The sequence below is a fragment of the Bubalus bubalis genome, chromosome 10 (genome assembly GCF_019923935.1).
Source record: "Bubalus bubalis isolate 160015118507 breed Murrah chromosome 10, NDDB_SH_1, whole genome shotgun sequence".
Lineage (NCBI taxonomy): Eukaryota > Metazoa > Chordata > Mammalia > Artiodactyla > Bovidae > Bubalus > Bubalus bubalis.
The window spans coordinates 33586132-33601349 of record NC_059166.1 but is presented as its reverse complement, the minus strand read 5'-3'; the positions used below and the strand labels follow the sequence as shown (position 1 = coordinate 33601349).

The 15218-nt window shown below is 43.1% G+C and overlaps 1 protein-coding gene across 1 annotated transcript in view; it reads right to left on the bottom strand.

The window, feature by feature from the left end:
• STX7 (syntaxin 7) overlaps positions 1 to 14960 on the bottom strand; it is a 58649-nt gene extending 43689 nt beyond the window's left edge. Inside the window, exons 1-2 of the mRNA XM_006074790.4 lie at positions 14805 to 14960; positions 4819 to 4969 (exon numbers count right to left, since the gene is read on the bottom strand). Of these exons, the coding sequence (XP_006074852.1) occupies positions 4819 to 4903 (85 nt within the window). The 5' untranslated portion in view covers positions 4904 to 4969; positions 14805 to 14960. The remainder of the gene's footprint in view (positions 1 to 4818; positions 4970 to 14804) is intronic.
• Between the last annotated feature and the right edge of the window lie 258 nt (positions 14961 to 15218).

Sequence of the window (15218 nt, the reverse complement as noted above, 5' to 3'; positions counted from 1 at the left end):
TGAGACCTATATGAAGGAGCTCACCCACCTATGTTTTCTTCTAGGAGTTGTATAGTTCAGGCCTTATGTTCAAGTCTATACCATTCTGAGTTAATTTTTGCATATTAGTGTAAGATAGAAGTCCTGTTTCATTCTCTTCCATGTGTCTGTCCAGTTTTCCCAACACAATTTATTGAAGAGGCTCCTTTTTGTACTGTATATTTTTGGCTTTATTGTACATTAATTGATAATATATACATGGGTTTATTTCTGGACCCTCCATTCTTTTTCATTGACCTATGTGTTTGTTTTTAATACTAATACCATACTGTTTTAATTGCTATAGCTCTGTAATAGTTTGAAATCAGAGAGTGTGATTACTCCAGCTTTTTTTTTTCCCCAAGATTGTTTTGGTTATTCAGGATGTTTTGCAATATAAATGTTAAGACTGTTTATTCTATGAAAAATACCATCGTAATTTTGATAGGAATTACATTGAATTTGTAGATTACATTGGATAATATGGACATAATATTAAGTGTTCTTATCCATAAGCATGGAATAGCTCTCCGTTTACATGTGTCTCCTTCAATTTCTTTTCTTAATGTCTGGTATTTTTCAATATATATCCCTGGTTAAATTTATTCCTTTCTGATACAATTGTAAATGGGATTTTCTTAATTTCTCTTTCTGATAATTTGTTTTTAGTGTATAGAAACACAACGGATTTTGAGTATTGATTTTGTAACCTGCAACATCACTAAATTTGTTTATATTAGTTCTATATTTTATTAGTTATACTAGTTTTTTGATGGAGTCTTCAGGGTTTTCTATATATATATATATCATGTCATCTGCAAATAGTGAGTTTTACTTCTTCCTTTTCAATTTGGAAGCCTTCTATTTATTTTTCTTGCCTAATGCTCTGTCCAGAATTTCCAATACTTTTGAATGAAAATGGCAATAATGAGTATCCTTATGCTTGTTCTTGATCTTGGAGGAAAAGCTTTTTAGCTTTTCACCATTGAGTATGATGTTAGCTGCAGGCTTGTTACTATGGATGTTACTATGTTGAAGTTCCCTCCATACCCATCTTTGTTGAGAGTTTATCATAAATGGATGTTAAATTCTGTCAAATGTTTTTTCTCTATTTACTGAAATGATAATATGATTTTTAGCCTTCATTTTGTTAATGCATTGTATGCATCACATGGTCTGATCTGCGGAGGCTGAACCAGCTTTTCATCCCTGGAATATATCCAGGGATTTATTCTTTCAAAGTCACTAGTTTGCCAGATTCAATTCTCTGTTTTCATCTTATTCAATGTCTTGGCAACATTAGACACATGATGCCTCACCCATCCTTAAAACACTCTTTTTAATTTCTGGAACCCCAGCAGAGATTGATTTTCTTCTTACCTTAACAGTCGTTCCTTCCCTGACTATGCTGTTTTCTCCTTGCTTTCCCAACGTCTACATTTTTTTTTTGAATGCTCCAGCCCTCTGAATTCTACTCCCTTCTATGTGATTATTTTAGATTTATAGTTTAAAATATCATTTGTATTCTGATGCCACTCTGGTCTCCAAACTCATATATCTAAGCTAGATGTTTGACACCTCCATTTAGATGTTTAAAAGACACCTCAAAATTTACTTGGCCAAAACAAAACTTTCCCACATCTCCTGAACCGTTGTTCTTCCCATCTTAGTACATACTCACCACCATCCACTTGGCAGCTCAATGCAAAAACCATGGCGTCATCCAGGTCTCCTCTCCCCCTCTTGCCTCCGCCCCACCCCAAGCATTACAAGTCCTGCTGGCTGTGCCTCCACAGTACATCCAGCACTTCTCGCCACCTCCCCAGCTACCACTCTGGGGCAAGGCAACATCTCTCTCTTCAAAACCCTGCCATAGCCAGGGTGTCCTCTATTTCCTCAAAGTCTATTTACTAAGCAGCAGCCAAAGTAATCTTTCCAACATGCAGATCTGATTGTGTCTCTTCCCTGCTTCTTGGACTGAAATCTAAGCTCCACAAGGCCTCACATGGCCTCCACAGCTCTAGGTGACCTGACTGGCCTCCTCTCCCAGTTCTGCCTCTTGCCACTCTTGCCTCAAGTGCTGTGCATCAGCCACACTGGATTTTTCTTTTTTTCCTGTTTTCTGAACACCCTAAGCTCTGGACTGCTTTTTAAAACTACCAGCTGTTAGTAGTTTTCCAGCTGTTAGTAGGCTTCCAACTAACTGCTCTTCCCCAGTATCTTCTCACTATCAGCCCCTCCTCTTCTGCATTCAGAGGATTCTCTAAGCTAAGGCAGCTTCTCCCTAATCACCTGCTCTCACATCACTCTCATTTTTTTTTTTTCTTCATGGGAAATTAAGTTGCTCATTAATTAAAAACAAAAACCACTGGTTTCTCCTCTCACTGCTAACTACAGAACAGGACCTTTTGGATCTTGTTTACTGCTGGATACCCAGGGTCTTAAACAGTGACGAGCAAGCAGTTGGTGCTCAATAAATTATTTGGTGAATAAATAAAGACTTAATATCAAAACTTTAAAGTCACTCAGTCTGAACCATTATTCAGGTATCTAAAACTCTAAGTAACAGACCTGAGAAATATCTTACCACCATATGCTGCTCAGAATTGCACTGTTTCTGAGGTAGACAATTCTCTCTCTAAACAACTGCTGCTGCTGCTAAGTCGCTTTAGTCGTGTCCGACTCTGTGCGACCCCATAGACGGCAGCCCACCAGGCTCCCCCGTCCCTGGGATTCTCCAGGCAAGAACACTGGAGTGGGTTGCCATTTCCTTCTCCAATGCATGAAAGTGAAAAGTGAAAGTGAAGTCGCTCAGTCGTGTCTGACTCTTAGCGACCCCATGGACTGTAGCCCACCAGGCTCCTCCATCCATGGGATTTTCCAGACAAGAGTACTGGAGTGGGTTGCCACTGCCTTCTCCACTCTAAACAACTAGGATTGCTCAAATGCCCTTATTCCTCTGTAAGCTGAAGACTGAGTACTGTGGCTCTGTTCCTCTGAGGAGAACTCTATGATCAAGCAGGTATATTCCTTGTGTTTCAGACAAGATAGTGTTTCAAATATCTGAAGGTGGTGACTGTATCTTCCCAGGGTTGAACAGTCCCAGTCTCTTTAACGGCTCTTCACAAGGCTATTAAAAACAAGAGTTTCAGGTCTTCTTTTCACCTTTCCACATACTCCAAGACTGCCTCAAACCACAATGTAGTCACATATTTAGCTACCAACCACGCCATGAGTATGTAACTCTGGTCCAATTTACCTCATAAACCGATCTCTTTCTGAGGGAGCGTGACCTAACTGAAGTTAACTCTACCATCCTTCCAGTTCAGGCTCACACACCATTTCCAATCCATGCATCCTTCACACCACTAAGTGCACACTGCTTCTGTAATCTCTGGGCACTACAGTCATTCCCATCTTCTTCCCAGAATTCCTGATGCCATTTAGCTTTCCCAACGTAAGATACCAATCCTATCCTATGGAAAAAGACCTCCTGGCCTCCTTTCTTGGATAAAGGTCCTGATTTTCCACATATGCAAATTAAAATTGTAAACTCTCTTTATCTTCCCACAGGGAGCCTGAGGCAGACTAGCATTCTTTCTAATCAGCAGCCAGGGAGCCACAGAAAGGAGAGGCCCTCTGAGTTAACTACGAGAACAGATCTGCAGCCAGAAGAGCAAGGTGGAGCCAACACTGGTGCCCCTGGACAAACTGGAACAACCGTCAGGGCACCGATCCCACGGACTCGGGGATAAGGTGGGACCTCCACGCTATTCCCTTCCTTGCTCCTCCAAGAACAGCCAAAGAAAACTAGAGTTACCCCAAATCGGAATATGAGCTACCTTACACTGCTGAGCATAGCAGCACTTTTTTAGAATCATCTGTAATCTAATTTACTCCCTTTGACTCCAAAACACACTGATATCTCACTTCAATCTTTCAGTAGAGTAATAACTGTTGGGAAGTTAATGATTACAGAAACACAGGTGGTCATCCGAAAACATTTCAGATGTTCCAGTGTGTCAGCACTCTGGCAAACAGAGGAGCCTTAACGAAGTAGGCGGAAAAATACAACTATGTAGGTTAACATATCCTCAAAGAGTTTAGGTAAGTCTGGACGACCGAAATACTGATTGCAAAATGACTAGAATGATCCAGGTATAGGATTAGCTGTGATTCAGAAACAAAAAGTCAAATAAACCTATAGCTCAGATCTGTGATTTTTAAAAAAAAATTATTATATATACTCTGAGAAGTAATAATTCCTAACAATACGCCACATTAAACTAGTTTTCTAGTATTCCGTCTTTGACAAGTACAGCAAAGGATAATTTGTGGGGAATCGAGTTATCTTCTACATCTGCCTCGGGAGATAACAATACCCCCGCTTTAGTTCATCCCTGTCCTTAATAATATACTACACATTTACCCTGACAAAATTAACCTAAATCATATCCAGTCAGATTTTATTTTTAATAAACAAAAGTTCCTAAAATTTGAAAGTGCTTCCAAGTTCCAAAGCTATGAGATTTCATCAGATCTCATCTAGAATCACATAGTTTTAAAGCAAACCTTGGTATCTACATTTGTAAATCTTTCATTAATGAACGTTTATTAGCTGCCTAACACACTACCGAAAAATGCAGTTAAGTGTTATCTCTTCTAATGTAATTATTTCTTACATTCATTCTAAAGAGAATCTCTTCTTGGAGGAACACTAGTTGTCCATTTCTGTATCTCCACCAAGTTCCCATGAAGAATTGAAAACAAATAGTGAAGTCAATTTAAAACTCAACTCACAGCATTGTGTGATCTTCTGGATGTTGGAAGAGATACGCTGGGCCAACTGGGCGGGGTCACCACCAACACCTGGAGTGTAAGACATGGTTGCTTTGCTTGTTCGCTAATTTCATCAGCTGTTGGTGAGCAGTGCAGTTTTCTTAGCAGTCACCTAAATAACATAAAAGAAAAGTCACATAGTTATACCTATTTTAAAGTTACTCCTTCAGTTCAGTTCAGTTGCTCAATCCTGTCCGACTCTTTATGACCCCATGAATCGCCGCACGCCAGGCCTCCCTGTCCATCACCAACTCCCAGAGTTCACTCAAACTCACGTCCATCGAGTCAGTGATGCCATCCAGCCATCTCATCCTCTGTCGTCCCCTTTTCCTCCTGCCCCCAATCCCTCCCAGCATCAGAGTCTTTTCCAATGAGTCAACTCTTAGCATGAAGTGGCGAAACTACTGGAGTTTCAGATACATTTTACAAATTTGATGTACCTAACAGGGTTGAAATTTAGCAAAGGAACTCGTCAAAGAGTAAAACTCACATGTTGATATTCTTAAAAATGGACTTTATAGGACAGAACTAAATTAAACATATTAAAGAAAATAAGGTTCAAATTGTCCATTCCCTTTGGAAACATCTTTGATCTTGCAAAGGATGACTTAGTAAGCGCCTTTTCTGTGTATCATTTTAACCATTTGTATATTTCCTTCTTAACTAAACTGTGAGCAACTATAGGCCAGGGTCCACATACTATTTATCTTTCTTTCTCCAACATTTAAAATAATTCTTGGCAGAGAAGAGGAATTCAATTATGAATTATATGGCACACCCATTTCAGGCTTTCCCCAGAAATTTCATTTTATCTCATTTAACTTAACACAGGAACAGCTCACTAATGGGTCTCTGATTTTAATGGGAAAAAAGGTTCAATTTGAAAGAGCAGAGCCAAAAAGTTAAGAAAAAAGGAAATAAACCCTGTAAAAGGCCCATCACACACACAATCCCCTGACAGAGTAAGGAGAATTCTGCTGTGGAAGCCAGTATCTTAGAACAGGAAGCTAAGTGGGGCAGCTGCCACAGGAAGGAGGTAAAATGAAGATCTGTTCTTCTTCAGTTCATACCACACATCAGTCATAGTTAGGGGAAAAGGATAAAAAGGAGTGTCCCTGTGGAAAGGACTGTGCACAGTAAAGAATTTCAACTACTCCTCAGCAAAGAATTTCAACTACTCCTCAACTCTTTTCACCGAGTATGCTCGGAACACTGTAAAGGTGCAGGCAGTCAGCATGCTAACTGACTCTGCTATACACCCTACATTACATTAGGCCCTGGGGAGCTGCGAACAGGCAAACAAAACAATCAAGAGAAAGCATCTGCTTGAATCAGTTCAGTTCAGTCGCTCAGTTGTGTCCGACTCTTCGAAACTCCATGGACTGCAGCAGGCCAGGCCTCCATGTCCATCACCAACTCCTGGAGTTTACTCAAACTCATGTCTGTTGAGATGGTGATGCCATCCAACCATCTCATCCTCTGTCGTTCCCTTCTCCTCCCACCTTCAATCTTTCCCAGCATCAGGGTCTTTTCAAATGAGTCAGTTCTTCGCATCAGGTGGCCCTAATATTGGAGTTTCAGCTTCAGCATCAGTTCTTCCAATGAACAGTCAGGTCTGATTTCCTTTAGGATGGACTGGTTGGATCTCCTTGCTGTCCAAGGGATTCTCAAGAGTCTTCTCCAACACCACAGTTCAAAAGCATCAATTTTTCAGTGCTCAGCTTTCGTTATAGTCCAACTCTCACATCCATACATGACTACTGGAAAAACCACAGCTTTGACTAGACAAAGCTTTGCTGGCAAAGTAATATCTCTGCTTTTTAATATGCTGCTTAGGTTGGTCATAACTTCTGTTCCAAGGAGCAAGCATCTTTTAATTCATGGCTGCAGTCACCATCTGCAGTGATTTTGGAGCCCCCCAAAATAAAGTCTCTCACTGTTTCCACTGTTTCCCCATCTATTTCCCATGAAGTGATGGGACCAGATGCCATGATCTTAGTTTTCTGAATGTTGAGTTTAAAGCCAACTATTTCACTCTCCTCTTTCACTTTTTCAAGAGGCTCTTTAGTTCTTCTTCACTTTCTGCCATAAAAGTGGTGTCATCTGCATATCTGAGGTGATTGATATTTCTCCCAGCAATCTTGATTCCAGCTTGTGCTTCATCCAGCCCAGCGCTTCTCATGATGTACTCAGAATTTAAGTTAAATAAGCAGGGTAACAATATACAGCCTTGACATACTCCTTTTCCTATTTGGAACCAGTCTGTTGTTCCATATCCAGTTCTAACTGTTGCTTCCTGACCTGCAACAGATATCTCAAGAGGCAGGTCAGGTGGTCTGGTATTCCCATCACTTTCACAATTTTCCACAGTTTGTTGTGATCCACACAGTCAAAGGCTTTGGTATAGTCAATAAAGCAGAAGTAGACGTTTTTCTGGAACTCTCTTGCTTTTTCGATGATCCAGTGGATGTTGGCAATTTGATATCTGGTTCCTCTGCCTTTTTAAGTCCAGCTTGAACATCTGGAAGTTCACAGTTCACGTACTGTTGAAGCCTGGCTTGGAGAATTTTGAGCATTACTTTACTAGTGTGTGAGTGAAGTGAAAGTCGCTCAGTTGTGTCCGACTCTTTGTGACCCCATAGGCTATACAGTCCATGGAATTCTCCAAGCGAGAATACTGGAGTGGGCAGCCTATCCCTTCTCCAGGATTAGCGTGTGAGATGAGTGCAACTGTGCGGTAGTTTGAGCATTCTTTGGCATTGCCTTTCTTTGGAATTGGAATGAAGATGGTAAGAATACACAGAAGAACTATACAGAAAAGATCTTCATGACCCAGATAATCATGATGGTGTGATCACTCACCTAGAGCCAGACGTCCTGGAATGTGAAGTCAAGTGGGCCTCAAAAAGCATCAGTACAAACAAAGCTAATGGAGGTGATGAATTCCACCTGAGCTATTTCAAATTCTAAAAGATGATGCTGTGAAAGGGCTGCACTCAATATGCCAGCAAATTTGCAAAACTCAGCAGTGGCCACAGGAGTGGAAAAGGTCAGTTTTCATTCCAATCCCAAAGAAAGGCAATACCAAAGAATGCTCAAATCAAGTCTGCCATTTATGAGAATGATAAAGTTAATAATATAAAACAATAAAAGCAATACAAGCCTGCCCTCTTCTGTGACATTAGTTTTAGGGGGCAGCAAGGATGGGTAGCTTTAGAACCAGAATCCTGGAACTGAATCCTATCTCTGCTGGTGGGTGGGTTGATCAGTAGAAAGTCATGTGCTGGGCAGAAGTGATAGGGATAGGGAAAAGGAAACATGACTATCACTCTTCTCTAAAAAGAATTTATGAAACTCAGGTGTAAGACTTGGATACCTGAGTATGACTATATGAAAAACAACAAAGGCAAAGACATGAAGCTGAGGCAGACAGACCCAGATCACATGGACAGTACGAAGGCAGTATGTCAGTTACCAAAGGAAGGGGAAATCTACGGTCAACCCTGGATCAGATGCGTCATGGTCAGGTAAGCAGGAGATGACACAAAGAAGGAAAAGGTGCAATGGCCTAACATTTACTGCACATCTGTGAAATGAAAAGCATTTCACAGACTGTCTAATTTAATTTTCAAGTTCTCCCCTTTAGGTAGTGACAAATAAACCTGGCTTTACCAATGAGCAAACTGTGGCATATGAAGATTAAGTAACTGGGAGATACCCCAAACGACCCACTAGGCAGAGGTGGGATTCAATTCCAGGGTTCTGGTTCTAACACTACCTGTCCCTGCTGCCGCTGCTGCTAAGTCGCTTCAGTTGTGTCCCACTGTGTGACTCCATAGATGGCAGCCTACCAGGCTCCCCCGTCCCTGGGATTCTCCAGGCAAGAGCACGAGTGGGTTGCCATTTCTTCCTCCAATGCATGAAAGTGAAAAGTGAAAGTGAAGTCGCTCAGTCGTGTCTGACTCTTAGTGACCCCATGGACCCTCCATCCATGGGATTTTCCAGGCAAGAGTGCTGAAGTGGGGTGCCATTGCCTTCTCCACTACCTGTCCCTGCTGCCCCATAAAACTGATGTCACAGAAGAGGGTGGGCTCTGGATGCTAGGTTTGGTTTAAATATGTTGCAAGAAGAACCCACTGGAGATTTCTGGTAATCAGGAGGGAAGAGACCACAAGGAAATATGTGTCTTTTATCTAATGGTTGGTGCTGGTAGGAAGTACAACAGTGGAACAGCTGTGACAGAAAAAACAGTACTGGGGCCATGCTTGTGCTCTGCTGTGTCGAGGCCACCCTTGAATCCCTGGGAGGTTTTAGATGCTCTCCATTCTCTCTCCCTGATTGACAGGTCCAGTTCATCTATTCTGAGCCCTTTGGACTTCACTAAGTAATTGAAAGAGACCCAAAACCAATTTCATAAAAGGGTAAATCAAACTTCTACTCAAACAGTAGAACCACTGCAGCAGGGCAGCAGGAATAAGATTACTCCCAGGTAGCCTTGTACTTGGGCTTGCAGCCACCTGAAGAGCTTAGGACCCAACCTACACTGGACCTGGGATTCAGCGAGATCAACACTACCCCAAGCTGTCTACAAAACACCAACTAGATCTTTAAATTTTGCATCTTTTTCCCCCAATAAGAGCTTGGGGGTTGAAAAGGACTTCCTGATGGTTCAGTGGGTAAAGATTCTGCCTGCCAATGCAAGAGACACAGGAAATGTGGGTTTAATCCCTGGGTCAGGAAGATTACCTGAAGAAGGAAATGGTAACCCTCTCCAGTATTCTTGCCTGAATGCGATGAACAGAGGAGCCTGGTGGACTGCAGTCCAAAGAGCTGGATGAAACTGAGCACAACAGCTTTACTTAGATACAATTCACACAGCATACACTCACCCATTTAAAGTGCACTATCCAATGGTGTCTTTAAACATTCATAATAAAAAGTTGTGCAACCACGACATCACTGCTAGAACATTTCCTTACCCCTCAAATAAAGCTGATACCCATTAGCAGTGACTCCCCATTTCTGAACAAGCTCCTAAGCTGCAGGCCCCCACTCATCTATTTTATGTCTTTACAGGCTTGCCAGTTATGTACATTTCATATTAAAGGAAACATACAATGTGTTCTTTTTGTGACTGATTTCTTTTTCTCAGCATGTTTTCAAGGCCCATTCATGTTGCAGCATGTATCGATTCTTCCCTCCTGTTCACTGCTGCTGCTGCTGCTAAATTGCTTCAGTTGTGTCGGATTCTGTGCTACCCCATAGACTGCAGCCCACCAGGCTCCCCTGTCCCTGGGATTCTCCAGCCAAGAACATTGGAGTGGGTTACCATTGCCTTCTCCCTTCCTGTTCACTGCCAAATAATATTTTACTGTACAGACAGGGGCAACGTCCTCCCGGCTCACTGATATCTTTCTTTCTCCTTTCCCTCTATCACCTAGGCTCACGGCCTACACAAACACACTTGATGAGAACATGTTCCTCTTTCTTCTTTATGTACTCTCTTGGGGGTGCTCTTCCGTCTACACACAAACAAATGAGTCTCACATCCACGTCTCCAAGTCACACTCTTCACTCTCTGTAGTGTCTCTATGTCTTTGAAGCTGCAGGAACTCACTAACTGCCTTTCAGCTGCCAGTGGAACTGGCAAAAATGGGAAGTCTCTACTTTGAGGAAGACACTTAACATTTGGGCCTGTGGCCAGGATCCAAATGAGATAATGCACATTCAGGGACCAAGAGCTTTCCTACTCTACACAGAAGAAAGAACGCTCCGCTCTTGCAGCTGCAGGAGCAACATCAACAGATCATAACCACCTTCCCTGCCTTAGGACCATCTGACCACAGGATTAGCTGAGGCCCGCTTTCTCCCCCAGAGTGGGGAGTATGATCACTGAGTCCCATGGACTGCCACTTCATATTGTAGCATTAACCTTAACCCTCAAGACTCAACAAGCCTAGGATAAGCCTTCCCACTGTTTTCTTTTATGGTCTCCTTTTCTGCTCTTCAGAGAATCAACCAAATAGCTACAAACTACCAGTGTTCCTCATCCCTTTACTCAAGCACCTACATTTGAGGAAGTTCTGCTGGTCAGACAACTAAGCATCATTCATCCAAAAGGGCTGCCACTGTTGGACTGGTTGGCATTTCCTTAGAGGAAGGGTGCAGTGGTGAGTCTCTTGGCTCAGTGCTGAGCTAAGAATGAAAAGAAACTGTGATCGATGGAAGGGAAAGAAAAACTCAACAAGATTATCGCTAACATTATTTTCTAAGCATTGTGTTTAGGACTTCCACGTTTATTTTCTCAGATGATTCTTCCACCAAGTCTACGGAGATAGGTACAACAATAATTATGATTTTTTACACGAAGAAACTGAGGCATAATGAGAATAAGCGACACACTTAATGTAAGAAAAGAATTAAAATTTGAAACTAAATCTTAAAGCCTACTATATTTTTAAAACACAAAACCATGTTGTTGCTGCCCTGTACAACACAATTAAGGACAGGTGAGCCCACTCAATTCAGAAGCACCAAATTTACCACTTTTCTGCAGACCCTGTATGAAATCTGGCTAAACTCAAGGAAGATGGGGAAATAGGCCTGGGGTGACTTCATGATGAATCAAGGTAACACAGCTGCATAGCTTCCTTATCTTCTCTTATTCTGCTCATCTGCTTATCAGTTCAGTTCAGTTCAGTTCAGTTGCTCAGTCGTGTCCGACTCTTTGCGATCCCATGAATCGCAGCACGCCAGGCCTCCCTGTCCATCACCAACTCCCGGAGTTCACTGAGACTCACATCCATCGAGTCAGTGATGCCATCCAGCCATCTCATCCTCTGTCGTCCCCTTCTCCTCCTGCCCCCAACCCCTCCTAGCATCAGAGTCTTTTCCAATGAGTCAACTCTTCGCATGAGGTGGCCAAAGCTCATAGTGATATCTAAAAGACAACAGTGATTGGCTCTCCTGATGATGAGCTATGAGAAATAAATGATCCAAACAACCAACTATATTATAAAATACATAGAAACATATACACAGGTAACTATAAACTGATTTAAAAGTGTATGATCTTTGCACACAGGCTACATCAACCAAGTTATTCTGATGTCTGCTTTGCATGTTCACTCTCCATCCAGCACGTAGCCCAGAGCTAAAATGCACCAAAGCACTCACGCTGTATACTTCTGAAAGGCCATTCAGAATTCCTAGTTTTATGGCTCAGAATAACTATACCTCATTATCTAAACTTGCACCACCAAGTGTTCGCACATGTGTGGCCACTGGCTTGGACAGCTCACGGATGGAACATTTCCATTTCAGCAAAGTTCTGTTGAACGGTGTTACCAAACATCTCAAAAATTAGCATTGTATGAGGATATATTAACATTACCAAGGCAAAGATGGGAAGAGAGGATCAAAGTGCAATATTTGTACTGAGAATCTTAAGACTGTTTCTAAAGAGCACAAATAAAAGAACAAAGGGGATTTTTTAAAGGAATCTTGAGCATCAAACATTATTCCTCATTACTAATGGACACAGTGCAGAATCCTTAAAATTCCCATTAACATAAAGGTCATGCTCTGTAAATTCAGTGTGGATAAAGCAATAGAAATAGTTTATAGTCACTTTCACTTTCTTAATGGTGAGCATCAGCAGTACTTCCCTCCAACCTGTGCTCCAAAAATAAGCTCCCAGAAGGTCAGGTTTATTTTGTTTGTTTTTGGTGGCCTTTTTTTTTTCTTTTTTTTGGTCTATTGCATAGACTGCCCACTTTCAGTATCTGTATATATAATAAGTACTTAATAAATATTTGTAAAACAAATGTACCTATTTCCTAAGAACACACACCCAGTCTGAGGGTTAATATAACCACTGCTAAGACAGTGAACACGAAGGCTTTCTTTCAGATCCAGGATGTCCCAGACTTATCGCTGACTTGGGCCACTGCTCCATGTTATTTCCTCTCCCTGGAGGGCTCATCCCATGACCCCCACCTCCTCCCTTGGTGACTTGCTCTTTTTCTCCCGGAAAGTCGCGTCACATGGCTGGAGAAGTATTCTACAGTTACTGTGATCTGAAGTGCGAAGTCACCATTCTGCCACTCTGCTGATTTAACCTACTGCATCACAGTGCTAATCATCATTTAAAATTATCTAGTCAGTACATCATTTATTGTCTATTCCTACCTCTGGAATATAGAGATGAAAGAGGCAAGTCTGCCATTCTTGTGGAATTCACAAGTGCTGGGGCCACAGGAGATGTTCCACAGATGTGAGGGTCATCACTCTACTACAAGCATGAGCACTGTTAACATAAGCTGCATGAACTGCATTTGTTAGCTCAGCTCCTCCATCCGTTAAATTATCATACAACTCGGTTTGGTCCACAATACCAAGAATTCTTTTTCACTCTTTCATGCACTAAGCTTTCAAATTAAATGGAATTACAGCAAACTTTACTCAGATTTACTGCAGGTGTTCTATATGATTTATTTTTTAACCAGCAGTCCCTGGCTAAACTTTGAGATCATAATCAAAATTCAGACTGATTTTGAGATCAGGAACAGCAGAAGTAAGATATCTGAAGAAAAATGTAGATGTTACTGAGTTAACATGGTATCATGTTAACTTCTTCAGAAAATCTGAACTAAAGCATAATTCTTAACCAGTCAAAAGTCTGGGACAAACTTCTCAAAGCAGCCTGCAAAGCAGAGGCCTGTCCACATCACAACACACAGTTTAACACTGCTATAAGTCTGCCCTGGGCGGGTGGGGGCGGTGATCAGGACAACTCCTGAAGAAACGTTCACTCCAATATCACTGAACAGCACAGCATTTCATAACCATTTTCTTTTCTTCCAGATGCTGTGCAAGCTTTAATGATATATAATTATGGTCAGAATATGTTGATCTGAATTAAACAAAATTTAGCATATGTCTACAAGAGCCAAGCAAATGTAAGAAACTTGAGAGGGAAAAAAATACACAGCATTTGACTGGAAGGGCATTTTTTTCTTTTTGTCTGAATTTAAGGAAAGTAACAACCTAAAAAACAAGAGGGGCGGGGTAGGGAGGCATCCTGGTATATTTTCTGTACCTGCAAAGGGCTTTCTGCAAGCCAATTAAGGGCAGGTACTCAGATGGTAAAGAATCTGCCTACAATGCAGGAAACGTGGGTTCGATCACTGGGTCGGGCAGATCCCCTGGAGAAGGGAATGGCAACCCACTTCAGTATTCCTGCCTGGAAAATTCCACGGACAGAAGAGCCTGACGGGCTAGAGTTCGTGGGGTCGCACAAGAGTCGGACACGAAAGAGCGACTAACACTTTCCTGCACTGAAAAGATCAAAGAAAGGCTGCATGTCAAACTCCTTGCCAAACCGAAAACCAACCACGATGAGCCTTCGAATAAACAGACGGCTCCTTTACTACAGAAATATATGTCTTCAGTTGTCCTGTATTCGAGAGGAGAACTTTAAAGCGCGTTTTCTAAATTCGTGCGTTAAAAAGAGGAAGAGGTCGACTGGTGTCCAGCCCGAGGCAGAAGCAGAATTCCAGAGCTGGGCCGGAGCGGCTACGGCACCAGCCCCGCCCGGAGCGTGCAGCCCGCCGGTGCGCCTGAGCGAGCGCGGCCGGGGCGGCCGGGGCGGCCGGGGGCGGAGGCGAGGCTAGAGCGCAGCCAGCGCTGGGCGGGCCGGGCTGGCAGGGCCGACGGGACCCGCCTGATCGGGCGGCGCACCCGCGCCAGCCGGTGGGGCGTGGGGAGCAGCGCGATCTCGGGACAGGGTTAGCGCCGGCCCTCCGACTCCCGAGAGCCTGCCGCAAAGCGCAGGGGCGGCGGCCACCTGACAACGCGCACAAAAAAACAAGGTGGCGCGGCAGCCACGGGGACACGCGCTTTCGGGGCGCCCCGCCAGAGACACCCCCTCCCGAGCCTCCTCTTACCCCGACCTCCTCGGCTTCCTTCTCCTTCTTTGGCCGCGGGGACCCAAGGGCCCCTGAGCCCCCAGCTACGATTCTCAGCTGATGGGTGGTGGCGCTGGAACGCCCATTGCGCATGCCCACAATACCACCCAGGGAAGGAGGCGGGGCTTTCTCCCCTCTCATTGGCCAGTGGAGTTGAGTGACAGAGGCCTTCCCCGCCCACTCTGGTTCTAAGCTAAGGAATAGGGGTTTCTGCAAAATTACACAGTACACAGGAGGTGTTCTTTGAGGTCTAAAGTGCGGATGGCGAACGTCCTAGTTTGCTTGTAAAAAACAAAAAGAGGGAATGGAGAGCTGCTGTTTTCTTTATCTGGTGATTTCGGCCTCCCTAGACTTCAGGCCGTATCATCAACTCATGCCTTACCTTGTTTCCCA